Source organism: Cheilinus undulatus, linkage group 21 (assembly GCF_018320785.1).
Source record: "Cheilinus undulatus linkage group 21, ASM1832078v1, whole genome shotgun sequence".
Taxonomy (NCBI): Eukaryota; Metazoa; Chordata; class Actinopteri; order Labriformes; family Labridae; genus Cheilinus; species Cheilinus undulatus.
In genome coordinates this window covers 9,613,831-9,638,028 of record NC_054885.1, presented here as the reverse complement: position 1 = coordinate 9,638,028, position 24,198 = coordinate 9,613,831, and the positions used below count along the sequence as shown (strand labels likewise).

Below are 24,198 nucleotides of genomic sequence, written 5' to 3'. Positions count from 1 at the left end.
GGGGGTGAGGCAGAGTCTTCCCCCGGCTCTGTTCATCCGCCAATTTATGGCTCTCCTTTTCAACAAGGCCATTCAAGGTGGAGAGTTTCAGTAGATGAGCTGTTCTCGTGGGTCAATAGCACCAAACTCTCGTCTGGTCTACCCTGGGATGACTTATCTGCACCAAGGACCCGTTGAACTGTCTGTTGGCCTGCACGTCCCCCGTGGATCTCCATTGTGTCTCCTCTGGGTCTTTCGTCGGCTTCCCCCCTAAAGACCTGTGAGTGGACGGAGCAGCCAGTCAACAGGTCCTGTTTGCATCCTTTCAACTTTACAGGAAACCGCCCGCACTCACCCCTTCAACACATACAGACAGAGTTTACAGACTTCTAATTACGCCAAATTACACTGCAGCATTTAACCGTGAAACAGTCATGACGCCTTCATATAACAAATATCTGCAGCAAGTTAAGACAAAGTATAAAGAATTTAAAATACTATTTATCCATTCAGCCTCCACAAGCATGTCATTTTGTTCATAAAATCAAAGTGCTGAAAAATGAATCAAGACAAATACAGTGGTAAACAACCATGGCTTACATGTGCCAGGCTTTTTTTGTTTGCGTTACTGCAGTTTTAAATCATAGCAACAAACTCTGATAAATGTTGTGTGGCAACATCCACAGATCTTCTAAAGGATCCCGATTTTGGAGCCGCACCAAAAACTAATCACTTCTTTCTTTGCCTGCGGTGTCAATAAATATTTCAATGTTTTGCAAGTAAACAGTGATCACTTTCCATTATTCTAAATAATAAAAAGATCAGTGCTGACATCTAAATTAAATGTCAGGAAATATTTCTTAGAGACTGGGAGAGCTTGTCGGTTTTATAAAAAGTCCCATTTACACCCTTAGCACTTGGCAAGGCCACCCACACGGGCAAAACAGGGGAGCTTTCAGGAGCACTGGGGGCCCATGGAGGGGGGCAAAAACATGTTCCATTGTAAAGGTACGCTGTTATAATCATATATAAGATTTATAGGAATGCACAATATTGTATTTTTGCCCATAACAGACATGCTGATATTTAAAAATTAATCTTATCTGATAAAAGCGGCCAAAATTAGTTTTTCCCCAGAGGGTGGCTGGGCTCAGCCTCAAAGTAAAAGTGAGGAGATCAGACATCCGGAGGGAGCTAGGAGTAGAGCTGCTGCTCTTTTGCATCAAAAGGAGCCAGTTGAGGTGGTTTGGGCATCTGATCAGGATGCCTCCTGGTCGCCTCCTCATGGAGGTATTCCGGGCACGTTCAGCTGAGAGGAGACCTCAGGGAAGACCCAGAATGCACTGGAGAGATTACATATCCTATCTGGTCTGGGAGCACCTCGGGATCCCCCAGAAGAATTTGGAAAGCGTTGCTGGGGAACGGTTGGTCTTACTTAGTTGGACTTACTGGTTGGACTTACTTAGCCTGCTACCCCTGCGACTCGGCCCCGGATAAGTGGAAGAAGATGGATGGATGGATTTGTTAACATTTCTTGGTTTTTTAGAGTTCATTAGGACTGATTTTACACAGGAAAGGCCAAAGTGATGTGCAGGCCTGCACACAGAATTGGCTTGGCCCCTGAAAAACACAGAAAATGGGCCCTCCAGTCATGATTTCATGATTATGTCAATGCATGTGTTGGATCAGGAGCACTGTTGCTGGGTTCTGATGTTGGAGTTATATTTCCACAAATTTTTTTCTACTTCTTCATGCCCTTTTTGATGATTGTCACTCTTTTCTGTCACTTTTAACACATTTTTGCCACACCTTGTCACTTTTTGTCTATGTTTGCCATTGTTTTGTCACTTTACTCCCACTTTTGACATTTATTTGGGATCTTTTATCCCATTTTCACTGTTTTACGCCACTTTTTTGCCACTCTCAAGCCTTCTGTTTTGGCCAATCTCTGCCCATTTAACAATTTTTTTGCCACTTTAAACCCATTTTTACTGCTTTTCACCCATTATTACTTTTGGCCAATGTATGCCACGTCTGTTTTAGCACACTTTTGCAACATCCGCCCATTTTTGAAACTTTTTTAAAGCACTTTTTCCCGTTTTCAACACATTTAACACAGGTACATCACTCCTGTTCGCCAGTTTTAACCCATTTTTGCTGCTTCCTGGCCCTTTAAGCCACTTTTTGCCAATTTTGCCCTCTTTTAGCTATAATACAACAATTTTCAATGTAAGTTGTCTTAGGTTGTCTTGCTTTACTTTCTGGCATCCTGTTGTTTGTGCACAACATGGCTTAGTCTGACATTACTTTCCAAATTGTTTAGTTCAGTGTGCCCACCCACATTATTAACATTAATAAAAGGTAATTCTGTTTTTAAGAAATGAGGTTGACATTTAAAAAAAAGGCTATATTGTACTTCAGCATAAATAAATTAAAGTATCTTTTGTTGTTTAGGTAAGAGTGGTGATTATTCAGATTAAAAATTAAAAATGGTTATCATAGCTTCACTTTACAGTGGACCATGATTCTCCTGACCTCCTTGGGCTCCAGAAAGCTCTCCCCTCTATCCCCCCTTATGGGCGACCTTGGAGATGTGTAGCAAACTAAATTGAAATTAATGCACATCAGCGAAATATGTTTTAATCCCTACATGCACTTCACCAGTCAGAAAGGGAGGTAGAGAGTGTGATCTTAAATTAATGACTATCCCCTGTGACTTGATGATTAAAATAATTAAAACATAGCATGTGTAAAAAGGGCTTTGTGATTTATCTATCTTTTTTCTGAAGAAAGTTTAGCAGGGACCCAAAAAAGGATCAGTGACCGCCCTAACTAAACCACTGCCTTGCATGATGTTTCAATGAAATGTCTAAATGTAAGCCAGAAATACGAACATTTAGCACAAAGCTGCGAGCACTTGCTGTACTTTAAAGGAAGGGTGTGTGTGCTCCATTTATAAAAGGAGCCCATCACGGCACTAAAAGAAATCGTTAACTTTTGATTAGCTTGTTTTTATGATCATGGGAAGCTTAAATCATAGTCGTAAGTGAAACTCAGAACTACTTTGTACACACACCTTAAAGTTTATGAATGAGGATGAACAAAAAAAGACTTCAGCTGATGTAGATCTGTTGGTCCAGCCTAAAACTGAACAAACATATTCATTTGTACAGCCGATACATCGGTTTTAAATATCAGCAGAAATTTTCATATCTACTGATACAACGATGAACTTTTCAAGCTGTCATTACGGATATCATGCATCCAGAGTTACCTCTTACCTAAACCTTAACCATCTTATCAAAGCAACTAAATACACAAAAATATAAACCTCTTTTTCTAATACCAGAATGGACCTTTTTTAGTGCTGTTATTCTTATCAAACTAAACCATTTAGCCACTAGTATATGACTTCACGGCCAAGCCATGAGCTACAAAACATCAGGACACCAGAGATGAAGCTGAGGCAACTTTCAAGCAAACATTTGAACCCAATAAAAAACTGCTATTATACTTTTCAGCACCAAAAGAAGGGAACTGTTAACCAGGAGGCTAACACCAACTCAACTGATTGAACATTTCTCAGCGTTTTCTTATTTTTGGACTAGCTGGCTTCTCTGAATTTAATCTTATGCTTTCTAATCCTTCTAGCCATAAGCTATTTTTTTAACCATTTTGTCTCACCTGGACTTGTTATCTTTAAAAGCTTGTAAAACATCAACCCTGTGATGCACAGTCAAGCTTAAAACAACCCTTTTTCAGAATCTGGGCTTTAGGAATATGCTGGCTACAGCACTGTTAGTTCAATTTTAAGAAATTATGGGAATATAAAGACTAAATAAAAAACAAATGGATATATAAACATATATTTTAAAAAGTTAAATTTTCATAACCTCTTTTTGTCGTATATGACAATGTTGATCTCAGAGGGTTAAGCAAATCTGAAATTAGTCATCAAGAAAGATCCCTAACCCCAACCTTAAAATTGGTCGCAAGTAAAATCCCTGAGCAAGGGTAACAAAGCCAGCCTCAAACTTGATTTATGTCCTGGTAACTCCAGTGGAACTTTTCCCAAGGGTTTCTGGTCCCTTGTGAAGATTTTGCAGAGGAAACATGGCTTGAAGGTTGTTTTAGGGTGAAGAATTTGAAAAAAAAACTTCATGGATTGAAAATGATTGAGGGTGGGATTCATGGGGACCATGGGTTGACATTGCCCCAGGGCCCCAAATTCAACAAGTCCACCCCTGTTGAAATATAAATATATAAATATAAATGTTGTGTAAAGAATGCATTGCATAGTAATATAAGAAGTTTGCATGATTTTGCAAGTCTTGCTTACAGTTTGAAACATAAACACATTCTTAAGATGCCTTACATAATTTTCCATCCTGCATTCATAATGTATGAAACTTTAGAGGTCATGAGACAATCAAGATAAAGCCTAAATGGCCTTGCTTTTGCCCGTGAGCGAGGCACTTAGTTGTCAAAGAAGACAACTCGCTAGTGCCAAAAAATCTGGCACAAGGCAACGGAAGCAATCTGAAAGAAGACTCGTATTTGGCATTGAAACCCACGCTGCTTCTTCAGTTTGATTGAGCCAAATGGGATGAAGTTGCACCCTGCATTTGCAGACTCTTACGTATGAAACCATCCGTTTCACTACGGCCTGTTTGCAATAATTTGCACTGTTACCAACAACCCCATAATAAGATCACCTCATTATATGGATCAACGCCAATACCTTGCTGGTAATTTAGTCAAGTGTTTTCTTGGGAAAAGCGGGGCGGGGATGAAAAAGAGGGGAAGGCACAGGTAAAGCCCATGTTTTGTCACGCACATGTACAGCCCGAATTCACCACACAATGTTTATGTGAATGTACCAAATTAAGCTAGCGAGGAAATGTGACTTTTGGCTAATTTTGTCCGTTGAAGTCGTGTTATACATTATATACATGTGTTTAGAAATCATTTTCTGGCTTCGTGTGCTCCAACATGTGGTATTCGTTGAATGTTATGGGTCTCTTTTAAATATACGAACCTCCTGGGGAAAAAAATACTTCGTCTTGTCTTGCGCTTCCCAAGAGAAACCGGAGTTAGCTGCGTTAAGCTAGCAGCCGAGTTAAGAAAAAGCGCCTTAAAGCGGCAACATATGCCTTCAAAATAAAAGCAGCGCTGCTCGTTGCACGCTCCATCCTTATAGAAAACCCTCGCAGTTGCTTTTACTTTGAAGGAGCGCAGCTAAAGCCGTGATCCTCGCTCGCGCCGGCTTCACAGGTTGTCCGACTTAACGCGTTTCAGGCGGAGTTCAGATCTTAAAACATTTGGCCAACTTCTTCACCTCTTCACTTCTTCGTTCACATATTTGAACTCAGACACCTTCCCCCTTTTTGGCCTGCCTTGGAGGAGTTACAACTCATGGAATATGCAAAGTTTGTGACAAGTTTTTGATTCCTTTTTGGGCTTATTACACTTTCCTCTCCCCCCTCAAGTGGAAGAAGCGCTCCTTGTGGTTTGTAACTTTATTTTTCTTTTTTCACTCGTCGGAGTTTTTGGGGTTTACATGCGATGTCACGGACTATTAAAAGGAGAAAGAAATGTTTGTTTTAAGCTGCGTGGTTGCCGTACGAAGGTGTTTTTTGAGTTTATTTTTTTGAAACCAGTTGAGTGACTGGCGACAGGACTCTATAATCAATGTGGTGTCAGCTGGAAGGACGAGGGGTCCGGATCTCACCTAAACGGTATGGCTTTAAATCACTCACGTAGGCCTCTAAATTCAACTTTTACAGCATTTTACTGTGTTTTAGGATTAATATAAGTACATATTTACTACCTTGATAACGTAAATTAGTTGTTAGATGGACTACAAGTTACATAATGCCACTAAGTTTTTTAATTGGGTCAATTTAATCAGCCATATGTTCTTATATAAGTTAGGGTTGGGCAATATATCCTGTTTTTAAGATATATCAAGCTATTTTTAAAACAAATAAAGAGGGGGAACTGTATTATTTGTATCAATAAACAATAAACTGATGATGATTTAAATAAGATGAGATTCCTGGCCCTAATAGTCAGTAGAAAGATTGTTTACATTAAAAAAACACTTCATGAAAAGTGCTTATTGCCCTTTTAAAATGTTTATCCTAAGTAAAGAATTATACATTTACTAATTCCATTTAATTTAAAGAGCATTTCCTGTCTTAAAATTATTTTTTCCACAAGAACATTGTTTATTTTTGTGTAATTTTGCATGAAAATGCTGACATTGTGCAGCTATCTGTCAATAAAAGTGCCTGGTTTGCATTGGCAATTGTAAATTTGTCTTAAAAACCTCCTTTAGTTTATTGTTTATATATAAGAAAAAGCTTAGAGATATATTTCATGACTCCTTCTAGCTAAAAGTATCAAAATATGAATTTCGGTCCATATTTCCCACCCTTTACTTATAATTTAGTATCTATTTTTGCATGGATTTTTCTTACCTGCAATCATTTCTTACTTAAATGTATCTTTTTGTAAATATTCTATCTTTTGCACGAGTAAAATTTCAAAATATGACGTTTCATCTATAGTTCCTAACCTACCTAATATTCTAGTATTTTATTTCTGCATGAATTTCTCTTATGAGCATCTTTGTATTAATATTCTACCTTTTGCATAAGTAAAATTTAAAAATATGATTCTTGGTCCATATTTTCCAGTCTTAATATAAGTTCTAGTATTGTATTTTTGCATACGTTCGTCTCACCAGCTCTCTTTTTAACTTAAGTGCATCTTTTTGTAAGTTTTTAATGTTTTGCATAAGTAATGAAAATCCTTTACTTGCTCTTTGCATTAAACAAAGGCATGTCTAACACGTCAGTCCTGCTTAGCTTTTATTTCCCTTGGCAGCCCTGCAGTTGTAGCCTATTTCACATTTTGTTTTCACTGGCAGGCAGTCAGTTGAGGTGAGAGCTACCGTCTCACAACACAAACCCGCAGGTAGATCACACAAGTTGCAATAGAAAAAAAGGAAAAAAAGCATACCAACTGCAGCTGATGTCTTGATCCGATATTATGGAGAGATCAGGGTCTGAAAGGGCTCTGTGGGAGGGTGCAGATCATAAATTCATGCAGTATTAAAGCTGTTATATGTTTCAAATGTTTCACCACACTTTAATAAATGATGCCAGGTGAAGCTTTAAAAAGATTAAGGTATTTGCATGCTTTATTTCTGCTCCAGTGCTTGTACAACATCTTATCAGAAGTGTGTCTGTGTGTAAAAAAGACAGATCCGGAGAGATGTCACTGATAGAGCTGTTCATTTGGAGCCAAGGTTAGAGAGGAGGAGGAGGAGGCTGGATCCTGCAGGCTGAGCGTGGTATGAAACAATCACAGACCTGGAATTAATGGGCTGTTTGCACAGTGGGACAGCCAGGCTTTGTAATTGAGCACATGTGGGGCCAAGGCTTTTACTCCGCTCCTACAGAGAGGACGAGCGAGAGAGGGAGGACAAACATTTACCTGCATGTGTTTTCCGTGTCACATGCTGTCACAGCCACTCCTGCTGTCACTATTCTTACACTCAGACACGTTTCTGACTGATTAGTCAGCCCGCGTCTGTCGTAAAACATGCTGAAAGATGGGAAGTGAGGTGCATACAGTCTCAATGGAAACCTCAGGCCTGCAGACATCTCCTAGCCCTGTTGCTCTTTGGGTTACTTCAAAGAGGCCGGATTAGCATGGGACGGGGTCTGGTTCTAACACTAACACAGAATGCATTATCCTTGTGTCAGAGGGACGTGTCTGACATAAGCCACACATTAGGGGTTGGTGGTTTTAAGGGGGGTTACTTTGTTAACTAGATAATAGCGCAGTAGCTGCTGCCAGGTGTGGATTTACATTATGGCATCTGCTTCCTGGTGAGGGATTCACAGCCTGAGGCCCCCCTCTGTGCCATAATTCCCCTGGATTCCTCTTTCACTTACGCTGTCTCATCTGGAAGAAACCCCCGCGGTTCACACTGGCAGCCCTAAGAACGGCAGTCAAACCGATTTTACAGTTGTCAAACTCAGTGAAGAAACAATTTTCTTTATTTGTTTCACATTTTTGGTCAATAACTTCCTCAGCTGGTGCATGAACAACACTTTTTTCATGTGCATTTTTATTTTTTCTTAGTTATTGAGACGTGTGTTATGTAATTTTAAGTCCTGTCAACTCAAGTATTGGATTCGGAGACCGATACCTTTGATTTCTTAAGGTAGTCATTAACCCATTAAAGCCTGGAAACACAAATTATAGCCAGAAAATTCAATTTTTTTGGAACTGAAATGTTTATTTCACTTTCTACTGAAATCCAAAAAAATCAAAATTTCCATAAAATTTAACATATAGATGTATCTTATTTAATACATTAGTTGTTTTTGTTAACTGATAACCCTCAGTTAATTTTTATCATTTTTCAGATTATATTCAGAAGGTCTTTTGTAATTTATGATCATTTTGATTAGATAGAGGTGTAATAGTCTGTATCAAATATGATACAGCAGCCTTTAAGGGGTTAACAGAAATTATACCAGCATGATGAAGCAAAAATACTCAGAGGGTTGCTCTCTTAGAAAACCCATTTATTAAAGAGTATATAACATTATTCATCACGTTGTAACCCATAGATCTGAGGAAAATGTGCCCAGTTCTGCTGCTCTGCTACATGCATTGCAGATGAGGCTGAAATAGAAATTGCATAGTGAGACTATCTCTAAATCATCTCAAGCAGTTTTCTTTAAGGATGCACAGATACAGTAGTATAAAATACGTATTGGCTTTAATCAGCCCTTTTGACAGACATCAGCCACGGCAATTAATGTGAGCATGAACAGATGTCACCTGCAGGTGTCTAGTTGTTTTGTTGCATCAATTTAATACTAGTGTAAAGCACAGCTGACTGCTGATTCAGAGAAGAGGTTTATTAATGGGAAGATGATGTGACCTTTGGGGCCAACTTTGATGGTCAAACATGAGAGAAAATGTTGGCAATGTGGGACACCAAAAGAGGAAAAATTTAAAAAAAATATATGGCATTTGTATTGGGCAAGAGCTTAGTCTTTATTTTAAACATTAGTATCGGCCTGTTTTTAGAATCGGTGCATGGTCCAATAGATATGTCAGTCAGGCTCTAATCATTTGATCGAGTGGTTCTCATCTGCTCCTGCCTCAGGACCCAATTTCTGAAAATTCTAAACCAATCAGATGTGTTTGATGGGAAAAAGGTTGGAATTCAGAAGGTAAAAAATACACAACAAAACACAAACAACAATCTTGTTTTTAAAGCATTTCATAGCCTTAATGGCACTGTCTTTTGTTAACCAAGCTCACCTTCACAACCCACTTTGGTTCTGACCCATCAGTGAAGAACCACTGATTTAATCAATACGTTGGAGATGGAAAAATTATCAGCAACTTTTGAATACTTATGTGTCATGAAGTGTTTTTTTAACTTAAAATTTAAGGCTCATTTAAGCTCTTGTGAAAGCAATCCATACATTTTAAACTTTACGACCGCCATCGCCCTCATACTGATGTGCATCTGTCATGTTGGAGTGGACACTGAAAAATTAATCCACTAAAGGTCGCCATCTATAGTGGAGCTACTTTGAAGCTTCTCTGTCCGTCCCCTAGACCAGTGGTTACCAACCTGGGGCCCGGGACCCCCTAGGAGAGGTGCCGAAGATCTTGGGGGGGGGGTGTCTGCTCGGAGGTGGTCAAAATTAGATTTGCAAATATTAAGTAAAATCATGATAAAGCACTTAATAAACAGTTTATTCAATGGTGTTTTGGTAAGAAAAATCTGTGAAGAGCAACTTACTTAGGGTTTTATCAGTGAAACAATTAAAGGGATGTTGATTTTGGCAAATATAGGTTTTTTTGTAAAAGATCTTGGGGGAGGCTCAGCTTAACTTTGAAACAAGTAGGGGGGGCTCCAAGGAAAAATGGTTGGGAACCACTGCCCTAAACTGGCAAAGGAACAGTCTGTCCTCTGCTCAGCTGTGCTCTTGTGGTTGTCTATCTTTGTGCCAGGTTGAGCTGGCATCACTGATTTGTTTGTTTTTTTTACAGCTCACTCAGTATTCAGCAATATTTCCAAAAAAAAAACTGGATACATTTTTGCTTTTTTAAAAATGATTCTTTTTCTTTGTGTTTTGCTTCTCTGGGTTGAACTGTTGGCTGCATTGCTCAACACTGCCCCCATAAATTGCAGTGGTATTGCAAGGTTTGGTCCATATCAGTTAGCTTTAAGAGAACGGACGAAAAATGGACAAAATGAATGCAGAATATGGGCAGAAGGGTTTATCTGTGTCCATATGCGTTTCAAACAAAAAGCATATTTAGGCTCAAAAGGTAAAAATGGTGGATTCCTTAGAAGTCAGCCGAAAATCATGGATATTTTTTAGCAGCTCTGGCCTACAGTCCCAGGAAAGCTCTGTCTACACTGTAATCGCTCATAGCCAATGCAGCTGTTCCCAATAATTACTGCCATGCTGCCACAATGCTCTTTAATACAATGTAAACAGCAGTGAAGTGATAGCATCGATAGCATCTTGTGAGAGCAGCATAGTTAAGTACTATTTTGATCTGGAGACCCTCAGTCAGGCTATACTCACATATAACCAAAGCAATGGGTGATGATATTTAGTGGTTGAATTGTATCTTCTAGCATGGAGCAGCTTGGCTGTATTTTGGTCTTGAAAATGGAGATGAAGTTGTATGTAAACTTGGATGCACATGACTAGCCCGCTAAACAGTTAAAGTTGGATCCCTTGGTAGTTGGCACCAGAAATAGAAGTCATTTCAACTATTTCTTAATACTTTTTATCAGTTCAGGCACACAATCTTAGCCAAACACCGCTAAATCAATCATTTTTAAATAGATCCCTGGGCCTAAGTGGTGCCTGAATGGGTTGTTTTCAGAGAAAAAGTATGGCAATTTGATTAATAACTTTTTTTTTTTTTTTTTTTTTACCAAATGCTTGAACATGATTCATAAGGTGTTGTGTCAGAGTGAAACAATAAAGTAAATGTGTCAATCACAAACAGAGCAGAGACACTTCTCTGGACAGAAAAATGACCAGAAGTACACACAAGTTCATATAAATCACATACTTTTCTTTGTGCCTTTCATTTGGAGTGGAAGGAGGTTGGCTGGGGTACCAAAATGAAGTACCGAAATCTGTGATGTAATTCGGTACAGTAGGTATCGGATGTGTTGGTACCAGTACCATGTTGGTACTAGAATTCAGTACTCACCCCTACCTAACTTGTAACTCCTGCTAAAAGAATGAAGTCTGACGGTGTTCGGGCTGCTTACTTTAGCCACATTCTGTTAACCAACTTTGCACCGTAACAGGTTGGTTTACAGAGCACACCCCTGGCAGGTGCTGTCCTGCACAGAGCAAACTGACCTGGAAACTGGAAAAGACACCTGGGAATGAAGAGGGTATCCACTCAATTTCAAAATAAAACACCAGGTGCAAAGTGCTAATCAGTTATCTCATCAGTAATACATCAAAACAGGAAGCAAATAAACAATAAATCAATGTCGGACAGGCAAAGTAGAATGTTTGTATGCTGACTCTTAACTCCTGCGTGAATTTATGATCTCCAGATCCAGCTGCCCTGTGCCGAACTGAGCTGAACTCCTTCCACTTTCAAATCAGACCCAGTTCTGCTCCCACCTGCATCACAAAATCTCTGCAGACAGAGATCATGTGGAAACTGTGGCTTAGTTTCTCAGCATCTCTACAGTCTGTTTTGCTAAATTTATGTCGGTGGTGAAAAGTCGGTGGTCTGTGGGCTGAATTAATTTAAGCCAGTAAATCAAAGAGGCGTACCATGACACCTGCTATTCATTTACACTACAGAAGTGAATAAAAGAAGACGCTGCAATGCTCTAGCTTCAGAAATATAAACTCTTGCATGCTTTTTGTAAACTATTGCATTCTGTAGCACCATAGGACGGTCTGTCTCAGGTTATTTGAAGAGTATTTCTCTCATTGCAATTGTAAAAAAAAAAAAAACGTCATAACAGCCTATTTATAACAGATATAACACATATAACAGATGTCTCTGAAAGAACACGTTTTCCTACTGTTGCTGCATGTTGCGTGTTAACGTTGACAGAAAAGTGAAACAAATGCATGTAAGGCTGTCACTTAAATATGCTCTCGAAGCTCCTTTGGGAATGACACAGTATTTCATAGTTGAAAATGGCTGCATCTGCAGGTTTTATGCTTCCAACAAACCACATTCTGCAGAAAATAAAGGAATATGAAACAAAATGTCAGTGTTCATGTGGACTGGTTCACATCAGAGCTGTTAAACTGATGTAATCAATGTTAACTTATACACAGGATGCTACTGTTTTTCATGCAGGCCTCTCACATAAAGTCAGCGTTCATTGTGTTTACTCACGGATAATTGCTCGGTGACGTGGTCGCCTGCTGCCTGTTTGTTTAGGCCCCGTCCTGCGGTTTCAGGGTGTTCTTCCTGTGATCGTTTTGGAAGAATTTCAGGCTACAGAGATTAGGATTAGCATAAGTGTGTGGCGTTGATTAGGGGGGGTTTGAGGTTTAGATTTCAAGAGACTGGGATATTCTTTCTGCGTGTGTGTTCGTCTGGGAGGAAAACGGGGGGATTTAGAGTGCTTGGGTCTGGTCCAGAGGGCGGAAGAACGCTGTGGTCCTTGTCTAGCCTTCCAGGGAGTGCAAATGATGCGTGTCATTGTAGCAAATGGAGCATGGTGATGAAGTGCTGCTGCTGCTGTTTTACAAAGAAACTACTTAGAGGGACGGCCTGCCTGCCTTGCGTGTGGCGTCTCCAGAAAAAGTCTTTAAGAAGCTGCTGGTGCAACAGAATACACTTAAATTAGACAAATCCTCCATAAATATACACCCTGCTCTGCCTCCGCTCCACAGTCGGCTGATTTTGAAATGATCCTCATATTAGAGTCACTAGACACGGTTCACCTGAGCGGCACGCACTTTGTTTTCACCTGTAATTGCTGCTCTCCATGTTTGAGAGGTGTGTCCAACCACTTAAGTGTCTTTCCTCACACAGAACACCTGGGTTTATTTGTCGAGACCCAGCGCGTCGATCAGCAGCAAGAGAAAACAGGAAGCTCACCGCACTTTGAAGTGTTTTATCATCAGCATGACAGGCAGGGACTGCCAGTGCCCGGGGCGGCTGTGTGAGTGATGCGTCGACTGATCCTTATTGCTCCCTGTTGCATTGTGTCCAGGGTGTGGCCCCCTGCTCACTGCATGTCCCGTCACTGAAAAGATTTTGTCACTCATTCACATGCTCATTCACTCACAGATGGTCACTGATGATGCATCTATTCATACAAACACGGCACAAGTAAGCAAACAGTCATGTTGTCCACTCCTTCACACTTCTTGTTGCCCTGCGAGTTTTTTTCTCCCTCCTCGCTGCCTTGAAGGAGCCTCGCCAGTAAAGCTGCATCACTGGCATTCTGATCATTCCACCTATTTTAACTCTTTCCAAGTGACCTCCTCCCTGCTTTCAACAGACTGATATTCACCTCTGACGTCTTGGCTACTGTGTACTGGCTGTTTGCCATCTCACAGTGCTCGCCACATGGTTGGGTGACTGGAATATTTTACCAGTTAGTCGGAGATGAGCCTGCTTTGAAATCTGAATGAATCACGTCGAACTTGACACATGGTTTGTGATCCATCAGAGGAATAAACATCAAAAGTCATCTGCATAACAGAGAGTGTTTACATTTGGCTTACTTGGTTTTATTTGAGTTATATACAGTTTTGTCAGTGAACAGCTGTTTAGATGACTTATTACGACATCACATAGCATTATACTTAGTCAGACATAATCCTGGAGCTCTTATTGAGAAAAAGAAAGAAAATCTGGCAAATAAGATCATTCTAGCACCATTTTAACTTCCTTGAGAAAGTTTGATTTGTAATTTAAACACTTTATTGTTTTGTGTGTTTTTTTAATCTTTTTTCATACCTAAAGCGGTTTGTGTTTTTATCAGAGCCAGGCAGATGACAGCAGTGGGTGCGTGTTGGCTGCGGGACAGCTGCAGCGTGTGTCAGCTTTGGTTTGAGCTATTCCAGTTCCATACCCAGCACGTTAGCTATGTCTCGCTGCCCTGTCCTTATAGGGTAAATTTTGTTGACTAAAACTATTACTAAAAATGTTCTTAAACTACTTTTTTCCATGAGGAAGACCAGCTAAAATAGATGGTTGATGACAAAAACTGACACTGAAAAGATAAATTTTGTTTTTTGTTACAGACAGCTGGACTGTTAGATGTTGAAAAGTCTATTTGAAATCAGTTTAGGTATTGGTAGTGCATTAATATGAGTGTTTTACATTTATGTTATTCAAACAATATGGGCTAACAAGTTAGCTGAATGAAAGTAAAAGTGGACCAAAAATATAGACTAAAATGTACTGCCTTTATTTTAGTGGGCCCTAATTACCTAGTGCTACCTAGTAAATTTAGAGTAATTACAAAGTAATTTTATAATAATAAGTATAATTATCTAGTAATTTTGCATGAATAAGGTGGTAATTACCTAGTAATTGGGATGGAGTTTTGCCATATAATGACTCGTAAATATGGTAAAATTAAGTAATTATTAACCTAGTAATTATGTATTAGTAATCAAGTTCTTTCTCATATGTATTTTGGCAATTCTATAATAATTAGGTGTTATTTCATCAAGTAATTTCTTGGACATAAGATGATTATTTTCTGTAAAAGTTGCTTGGTAATTCCCAGCTTTCTTTATTTTGGCCCACTAAATTATAATCAGCCCTTCTTCCATAATTCCCAAGAAATGTTCTGTAATTTAAAAAAAAACACAAATATGTAGAAATTACCTTAAAATTACTTATGAGTTATGAAGGATGTTTTTTAAGAAATAATGAATGAAGTCATTCTGAATATACCATAAAATTACATGAAAAGATCCAGGAAGGACTCCCTTTAATTAAGTGGGCCACAATAAAAAAAATTACCAGGCAATTTTCAAGGAACTTACATAGAAAACCATCATATTATCACTAAGAAATTACTTGATAAAACACCACCTAATTGCTATAGAATTGCCACAATATTTATGGGAATTACTCAATGATTAATATACATTATTACTAGGTAAATAATTACTTAATATGGCTGTATTTAAAGGTTATTACTTGGTAAAATTCTAAATTATTTCTACGTAGTTACCAGACTTGTCTTTGCCAATACTGGACTAAAATATTAAATATTGCAAATTAACAAAATGTGACTAAAACTAAAAGGTATTTACATCTAAAGACTAAGACTAAATTTAAAACAACTGTCAAAATCAACACTGCCTTCTACAGAAGTTTTAATATAATTTCCCTACAAGTAACTTGATTCATTGTATGGCTGAGGCAGGAAAATTTCAGAATGAAAACATACTTTACAAACAAGAAGAGTTTCTCCACATAAATTCCAACCAGGTTTACTTGGAAAAGCAGAAGCTTAAAGCGCAACATACCGTGTTTATCTTCTCTAGGACACATTTTAACAAAGTGGACGTACAAATCTGCTAAACAAGGTAAATATGGCTCTCTAGTTATATTTTTCTGTCTATTTTGGCCAACAGAGAGGCAGGCATTGCTTGCTTTAAAAATCGGCAAGCCTACTATTCTTAAGCTTCTCAACTTCCGTGATACATGCACACCAAAATGAAACTCAAGCTATGACAGACGTTGCGCATCCGCCGCCCAACCAGTCTCAAACAGCTGCCATAATGGTTCTCTGATGTTTTTGAGCTGATACAAGCCTTTTGCATTAGTTTGGCAACTGTTAACTTTTTTCTCCAATATAATGTGTGGTGCCAAAGCAACAGACTGCATGGATGGACAATGTCTCAATGATGCCACTAACTGGTTTCTGAGGAGGCATTCTTAAACCCAATGATGGCGGTCACCATATTAGAATTCTGAATCTTACTAACTATCAATCAATTAAGCTAGGAGGTAAATTCAGCCACACCACTAGTTTTGCCAATTTAAGGCCTGTGTCCACAGCTTTTAGCACTTGCACAGCCCCTAACCCTCTCACTGGTGTTTGTTGTTGCTAGAATACGAAAGTTTGCCTCTGCCTTCCATGGTTATATGCACAGCATTACTTTTAAATAGCTTTGTGTGCTATATATATTTCCTTCCCCCAAGAAAACAAAAACAAGGTAAAGGAATCCTGTCCTGATGCTGGCAGCAGATGCACACCTGGAAACTTTGTTTTTATTGGCCAGTGAGAGAGAAATTACATTGGCGAGGCAAGTGTGTTCCAAAAGCTGAAATGTTTTGAGAGCATAGTGGCAAAAAACAGGTTTTCAGACAAAAGGAAAAACACATTTTGGCGAACATACGATTTTTATTTATACTGTAACAGTAAGTTCTACCAGATGTGTAAACAAGTTTCTTAAAAAAGAAAAGCCAGAACAAGGACTGCAGAACAAATGAAAATGACTTAATAGATGATAAACAGTAATTTATTAATTAGATGACTTAGGCATATAGTGATTATGGACAAGCACTCTGATTGGCTGAGGATATAGACAGTAAGGCACAGTGAATCAGCAGTGTTAGGAAAGTAGAATTATGCAAAAAAAATGATGAAGCATTTTTTCTATGAGGCTGTAACAGTATGATTTTAAAAAATATATACACACGCTACAGAGATCAGATCTTTATTTTAGTCTTTATTTTTTATTTCCAGGCTCTGAACTTATTTTGTCCGTAAAAATGTGCTTTTTAAAATGGGCCTTAATGGGGGATTGTGCATTTTGGAGACAGCCTCTAGTGGACACTAAGTGAACTGCAGTTTTTTTGCACTTTGCAAGTTTGCTGCTTTGCTGAAACAAACTTCTCGTCTATGAATAAGACAGTATATTGGTCAGCTTATATCCTGTAGTTTGTCGTAGGGCAGAAAATTTGCGAAAATTTTAGGTTCCTCATCTTATGGACTGTTCAGCAAACACAAGCAATAAACCATTCTATACTACAACCAGCACAATGCTAGATAAATTAAACTATGGATAAAAGATTTGAAAACATACCTAATTGCAATTTTGGCATTTATAGCAAATTTTACATCAATTTCAATACTGAAGGGGATGATCTTTTTATGTTATTGTCATACTGATGAAGAAAATCATTTGAATGTATGCATAATGTACAGATCATAAAATCTCTGCTGCAAAAAAATTGTATCAAACTGTTGTTTTGACACATTTCAGGTCAATTGTGATTTAATGTCATTTGTGATCAACTGCCCATCCCTTGTTTGTCGTCCGTCTGATGATGATTACAACACCCTCTGTACTTTCTGAAGCAAAGGCAGCAGAGCATCACAGATAAGAAGGTTAAGGCCCATACTGGAGTTGGTTAAATATACAGTGCTTGAGAAATTTTTTTAGACCACCTGTCATATTTGTCTCAGAGACCATCCAGCATCATGAAGCGCTTTAATGCGGACTCCTTCATTTTCAGTGAGGTCTCCACGTTTTACCATTTTGAACAGGAATGAGGAATTTCAAACTGAATTCACCCAAATTTGAACCAGCTCACTGGGCTTCTCTGAAAAGTCCAAAATGAATCAAGCATAACATTCAACACTAAAACTAATTTTTTTCTGTTCAGGAATGCAAGTAAATAACTATAATTTGACATATTAATGAATAAATACTAATAAATACTCAAACAATGTTTTTTTTTCTATTTTTTCAGTTTTTGTAAATCAGTAAATTTGAAAATTCATGGATAACAATGATAATTCTATTTTAGCAATCAAAATATCATTTGGGTTAAAGAGCTTCTACATATTGATATATTAACCATTGCAGAAACATAAAAAAATGATTTTGGTAATTACCAATGCTCTTAATTTAGGGCAGCTGTGGATTAACTTACTTTGGTTAGGGTTAGGGTTAGGGTGGTCTAATACATTTGTTAAGCACTGTATACACTGGTATGCATCACAAGGTTGTCAAGGTACTATAATTTTCGAGTTCGATATGATTAAAGTAAAACTCAAACAACTCTGATACCTGTTTCTAGGCATGAATTACCTGGAAATTTCTAGTTAGGAATCGTGAAAACGTGGGCCAAATCTTCCACAAGTCTAAATTAAATAGACTTCCACAAGTCTAAATTACTCAAATACACTCTCAATATATCATTACAAAAATCATTGTTTATCTACTTGCATGATTTAGGTAGTGTTGACTCCTTTTGCTTGTGACTGCTGTTGGTTAGAAATGTGACAAAACATCTTAAGTTTTTAAAGGTTTTGCTAATTTTCAACTGCATTGATCAATAAATAGGGACTGAAGTACATTAGAATTAGAGCAAATTAGAGTCATTTCAAAACAAAGCATCAAAGTTTTGACAATTTGTCGGAATATTGAGGCGATATTCCCTTTACTAAGTCTGTATGAAACTGGCAATTTGAGTATTTCTCTGTAGCCATATGATTGAAAAATATTGCCCAATCCATGAAGAGGTTTATTCCCACTCCAACTTAAAAACTTACCATATCATTGCCATATCAGTCTTAAATATATCAGCCAAGTTCTACCATAAAACATTAGAAAACAGTAGTTTTTTGTTCCGGATATGTCTTGCATGTTCAGCATTTCTACCTTAAACCTAAACAATTGTGAAAGATTTTCTCGATAACTATCACTGCAGCAGCAAAATAATGTTCAAATGTCCTTACAGCACTGTGTTCAACACTTTCTAATAACAAACTGTGCCTTAAATGTCACCAAGTGCTACACTTTAGAGCCAAAAGAGGATTTACTACAAAGATCCTGCTGCATTTGTTTCATATTTCCTGCTGCACAAAATCAACCGTGAATCCTTTTGTGATCACAAGCTGTACAAAGTTTAAGTATTGCAAGTTATGAAAGGCAGGATGTTTACAAAAGTGATGATTGAACGTCATCAGCTCGATTCAATTCAAAGGGCTTTATGGAATCAAAGCACTAAATAAACTTTGGAAATCTGAAGCAGCAGATGTATTGTATCATGTGTGTGCAAAGAAAACAGATTCATGGACAGATTCCCAGGTTTGATCAGGTAGAATACCTGAGGTTTACCTCAGTAAGTATACAATGCTTCATCTAATTGGTGTGTTTTTTGTGTCGGCCTGAGGTAAGCCATATTTGTTACCACAGATTTATAGAGATCCCCCCCCCCAAAGAAAGCTGTAACAGGAGAAAAAAGGAAAAATCCTGCCCTTAAAAGCTGAAAGGAAAGATTTGTTTTCTCGGACTGCAGATGTCTTTTTAATCCACTTCCTTTGGCTGTTAAGTTTGGACATAATAGGTTGTCAGAGTCTTCATTTGAAGGTTGACAGAATCTAAAGCTGAACTCCATCTTCTCACATGAAGAAGGGCGAAGCAGAGGGCGACCCTGCTTGGTCCGCTTTTTTCCACTAGATGTGCCAAGATTTTAAAGCCATACCTCCGTGGTTAAAGCAGCAGAGTCATAAAGCTGTGGGCCACCAGTAAAACCTCTCCTTTTACGTTTTAATTGACCCACTTAGGTTAACAGAAGAAGCCCTGGTTTGCATTGTTTAAAATGTCTTCCTCTCTGTCTTCTGCCAGCTGATACGTCTTGGGAGTGATGCACTGGCTTCCCCTGGTTGCCATGGTGATTGCCTCGGCCCTGCCCTTCCCTCACAACCCTGTGTCCAGGATTGCAGCCACGACCATCCAGCCTGGGTTTGACAACCGCAGAGAGCGCCGTCATGACCAGGCTGCTCGCATGGCAGCTGACCCCTTGGACTACAATTTCCATGGAAATGCCTCACAAATGGACTACAACATGGCTGACCCTGTTAGCCAACAAACCAGCCGACAAAACCTCCAGAACTCTAAGGAATACGTGAAATCCTCAGACGCCAATATGGCGAATCAAGAAACTTACCAGTCGAATAGTAATTCAGGAGTTGGTTTGGATGTTCTCACAGAAGGAGGAGCGCCCGGGATTAAGGGTGTTCCTGAGGATAATTCTCTACCAAAGGAGTACAACACAGACACAAACAGGCAGGAATACTCAACTTTTACAGACTTTTCCAAGAAGGAAACCCTTCAGGACTCTACAGAGAAACTGTCGCTGGTTTCTCCAGCTGGATCTCAAAGTCCTGCTAATGATCTGAAGACGCAAACAGGACCACAACCAACAGCATCTACCTTTGGGACAACTTTGGCTGGAAGACATCCGACTCAGGAGAGTCTAAACCTGGAGGCAGGGCTGGGACTCGGGCCTGGGCAAGACCTAGACGGAGACGAGATGTTTCTGGACGCACATCCTCGAGTCCTGTTCTCGCCGTCACCATTGCCTCCAGAACACCCTCCTCATCTGCTCATGCTGGAGAGTGGCCTGCTGGAGGAGGACGGCGGCGACAGGGAGGAGCAGGAGGACATAGACGGACACATCGAGGGTCATGGGGATCGAGCACTGGAGAGGACTCTTAGCTGGGTGGACTCTTCCAGAGCGACCGTCGACATTCCCCGTGCTATTAGAAGGGATAAACGCTCGCACTTGATGGACAGACGGAGAGGGGAAAAGTCGGTGTGCGAGTCGGAAAGCGTTTGGGTCACAAACAAGACGACTGCCATCGACTCCCAGGGTCAGAGAGTCACTATCCTGCAGGAAATCCAGACCCAAACCGGACCGCTCAGGCAGTACTTCTACGAGACCCGCTGCCGCCAAGCTGAGCAGCAGAGTAGTCCCGGAAGGTCGAAAGGTGCGCCGGCGAAACCACTGGGGACTGGCGTTGCTGGGGCTAGCTGCTTGGGTGTGGATAAAAAACAATGGGTGAGCGAGTGCAAAGCCAAGCAGTCGTACGTCCGAGCGCTCACCAGAGACGCAAACAACAGAACCGGCTGGAGGTGGATCCGAATCGACTCGTCCTGCGTTTGTGTGCTGCTGTCCAGAACCAATCAGGCGCTGGCGAGAGAGGCCTTGATTAGGAAGGGGAGGGGGGGCTGAGAGAGGAGGAGTGAGAAAGAGACAGCTGTGACATCTCTCCCGTCTGCCTTCCTTTCCGCGATGACTCCAAAGACTTCTGAAAACACAAGACGACCTCAACACTAGATCTTAGGGAAATATAGAGATTTAACTGAAAAGTACTGTTTTTGTATGTCTTATCTTTCATAATCTAAGTTATTTTTGACTAGTACGTAAGCATGTGTATGTCTTTGATATTAATATATTCCTTTATATATAAATATATGTGTACAATATGACACCAGTATACCTTTATGTATGAAGCTATGTTTATCTGAGTGTATTTATAGAAGAAGTCTTCATGGAGTGGTAGGTCTCTCCAGTGTCTGATGATAATTCCAGCCTCTCTGCTCCACTTTGGTTGTGAGAGGAAGGAGCGCCACCTACTGAGGCTCTATTTTACTGCTCCACAATTGCTCCCATATGGATTACCATGAATATTGTAACAGTCTCATGAAAGGAGGATGTATTCGATACAGAATCTACAGCGTGGGCACACTGAAACAGGCTGATACATCTCCATCTGTGAAACTCGTTCATGAATGTAAAAACCATGTGGTTTTTAAATCATATATGACACCAAAACTAATTTTCACACCTGCTGGTTTGTTCAGTTTTCCTGCCAAATTTGGTAATAAAGGATCTTTGTACTCAGCGCATCCTTTACTGATTGAAATATGCAGATGTGGGTTCAAAAAGCTGGGATGGATTTAGAAAAGCTGTCTTAGAACTGTACAAAATCAGATGAGATTAACTGATATTGCACTGTCATGACACCAGAATTCTTTAAGTTTTACTTGTTTCTATAAGATACAACAAGACATACACCTTTTCAATTCAAAGGTAACAAAAATACAAGTCCTAAGCCTCAGTAATGGGCCGTTTCATGTTTTTTTTTAATTACTAAAACTGCAGGAAACTCAAGCACACACTCAAAATAGTCAACGTTCTGGTCTGCCACCGGTCTATAAAATAATGCAGATGGTTTAATTTTAAAATCAGTGGTATAGAAAAGAGTCCTTGGCGTGTATTGTCCTGGTTATTTAGGGGATATGTGCACATATTTGGAAGAATAATAATTCAACAAATGGTTAAAGAGTTTTCAAGATACAAGAGCTTTACACTTTGATATAGCACTCGTAAAAATGTAAGATTAAGACACCTTGAAAGAACAGCAACAAAATTTAAAAATCTTTAGTAATGTCTTGTTTTAAATACTAAAAAAAAACCTGAAAGAAAAATTCTGCACACTGCCTAAATTACTGGCTCCCATCCTGGGGTCTGGAACAATGCAAACAATCTCAAATGGATTACATTTGCACATCTTGTGTAGACTTATTTTTGTAGGAATTGATCAGTGAAATGATTAAAATTTATGTTGATTTTTGATCGCCATGTATACCTTTGTTCATGTGGGTCTTGAGGGGAGCTTAAGCTTTTCTTAAATTCAAGTGGGGGGCTGGAAAGGAAAAAGGTTGGGAACAACTGGTCTTAATTGTGAATTCATTGCTAAGGTATTTGTACAGGGAAGTTAGTGTTTTTTATTTTGCTTTTGGTTAATAATATGACTGAGAAACTCAAGATTTTTCATAGCCTTACTTTTGAATGATCTAAATCAATAAGTAAATACAAGATTATATCATTTAAGAACGTGAAGTTAAAAAGTTGTGCAGTTTTTTAAAATTTGGGCAACCAAAATGGATATGAACCTGATCATATTGATAAAATATTCATATCATTTTGATTAGCTTTTTGTGAAAGTCTGTCCTGCAGTGATATTACCCACATCATAGTTACAACTTTATACAACATAGTTGTGGATTAAAAACTTTTGAAATAGTAGAGGGTGCAGATGGCTCAGTGAAGCCTGCAAAACTGGGTATACTTCTAAGTTATGCCCCTTATTTTGTCAGCATCCATCCTGCAAAGCATAACCAGCTTGTCATCAACTGCTCTTCTGTATTTTGTGAACTTTTGTATTTGCCTTTCTGATATTCAGCATCTGTTGCCTGACTTCAAATAGTTAAGATCAAGATGAAATTATGGAGAGGGAATCAAGCTTATATTTAATGTTTAATGTAGTCTTTTATGGCTCCAGCATGGGTGAAGAACCTGAGACAAATTTGTCCCTTTGTGGCATGTTAATCCCAAATCTTGATTAGAAAGTAAAGTTGCAAGTTCTATGCATAGCCGATTGCCAGCAGAGCAAGGCAAGTCACGTCTTCGCCATCCTAGGAAAAAAATAATGCATGCAAACTAAATGATGTGCATCAGAGGGGGTTAAGAAGTTGGTATACTCCATAGAGACCAAAAAGTAAGTGGGTATACCTAAGTAGACATACCACGCTTTACATCACTGGCTGTAGGCTGTCTGGGTTCAAGTCTGGCTTGTGGCTCCTTTTCTGCATGTCCCTCTCCACTCTCTCGTCCGTATTTCAGACTCTCTCCACTGTCCTTCTCTGTAACAAAGCCATAGAAATCCTAGTACCGCAACAACATAAACCTAAAGTACAGAAAGAGTAAGAGTCCTGCATATTTGGGTGCAAAATAAAAAAAAAACAAAGCAACTACAAGCATTGTAATTGTCCTATGCATTAAAAGTGTATATAGATATCAAATACATATATGAACTAGAATGCCTTCCTGTTGGTTTTATGCCTCTTTGAGGTACACAACTAAAGCAGGGGTGTCAAACTCAAGGCCCCCGGGCCAAATCCAGCCCATAGTACAGTTATATCCAGCCCGCATAATGGTATCATATTTTTATTAGAACTGGCCCACCAAGTATGAGGTCTGCAGATTTCCTCAAGTATAAAACTGTAAATTTAACCATTAAGATTTAAAATATTCTTTATAAGAAATAAAAATATGAAAAAGTAATTAGAAAAAAGTCAGGAATGTGGGAAAAGGAAATGTGTATTTTCATTTCAGATTTTCAATTTCACATCTCACAGTTTCGACTTAAACTTATTATTTTTTACTCTATGTTTAATATTTTGACCTTATAGATTCACTGTTTTAATATTAAGACCTTTAAAATGAATCGTTTCATATTTTGTCATTTAAAAATCATGATTTTGAATTTTATCTCACTTTGACCTTTTAAACTCATTATTTCGACCTTCTATCTCATATATT

At 38.9% G+C, this 24,198-nt stretch overlaps 1 protein-coding gene across 1 annotated transcript; it reads left to right on the top strand.

Annotated features, from left to right (window-relative positions):
• The first annotated feature begins 5,283 nt into the window (after positions 1-5,283).
• LOC121503525 lies at positions 5,284-21,694 on the top strand. Its single transcript, XM_041777984.1, has 2 exons — positions 5,284-5,717; positions 19,653-21,694. The coding sequence occupies exon 2, from the start codon at positions 19,672-19,674 to the stop codon at positions 21,040-21,042; it is 1,371 nt and encodes a 456-aa protein (XP_041633918.1). The 5' UTR covers positions 5,284-5,717; positions 19,653-19,671; the 3' UTR covers positions 21,043-21,694.
• The last annotated feature ends 2,504 nt before the right edge of the window (positions 21,695-24,198 follow it).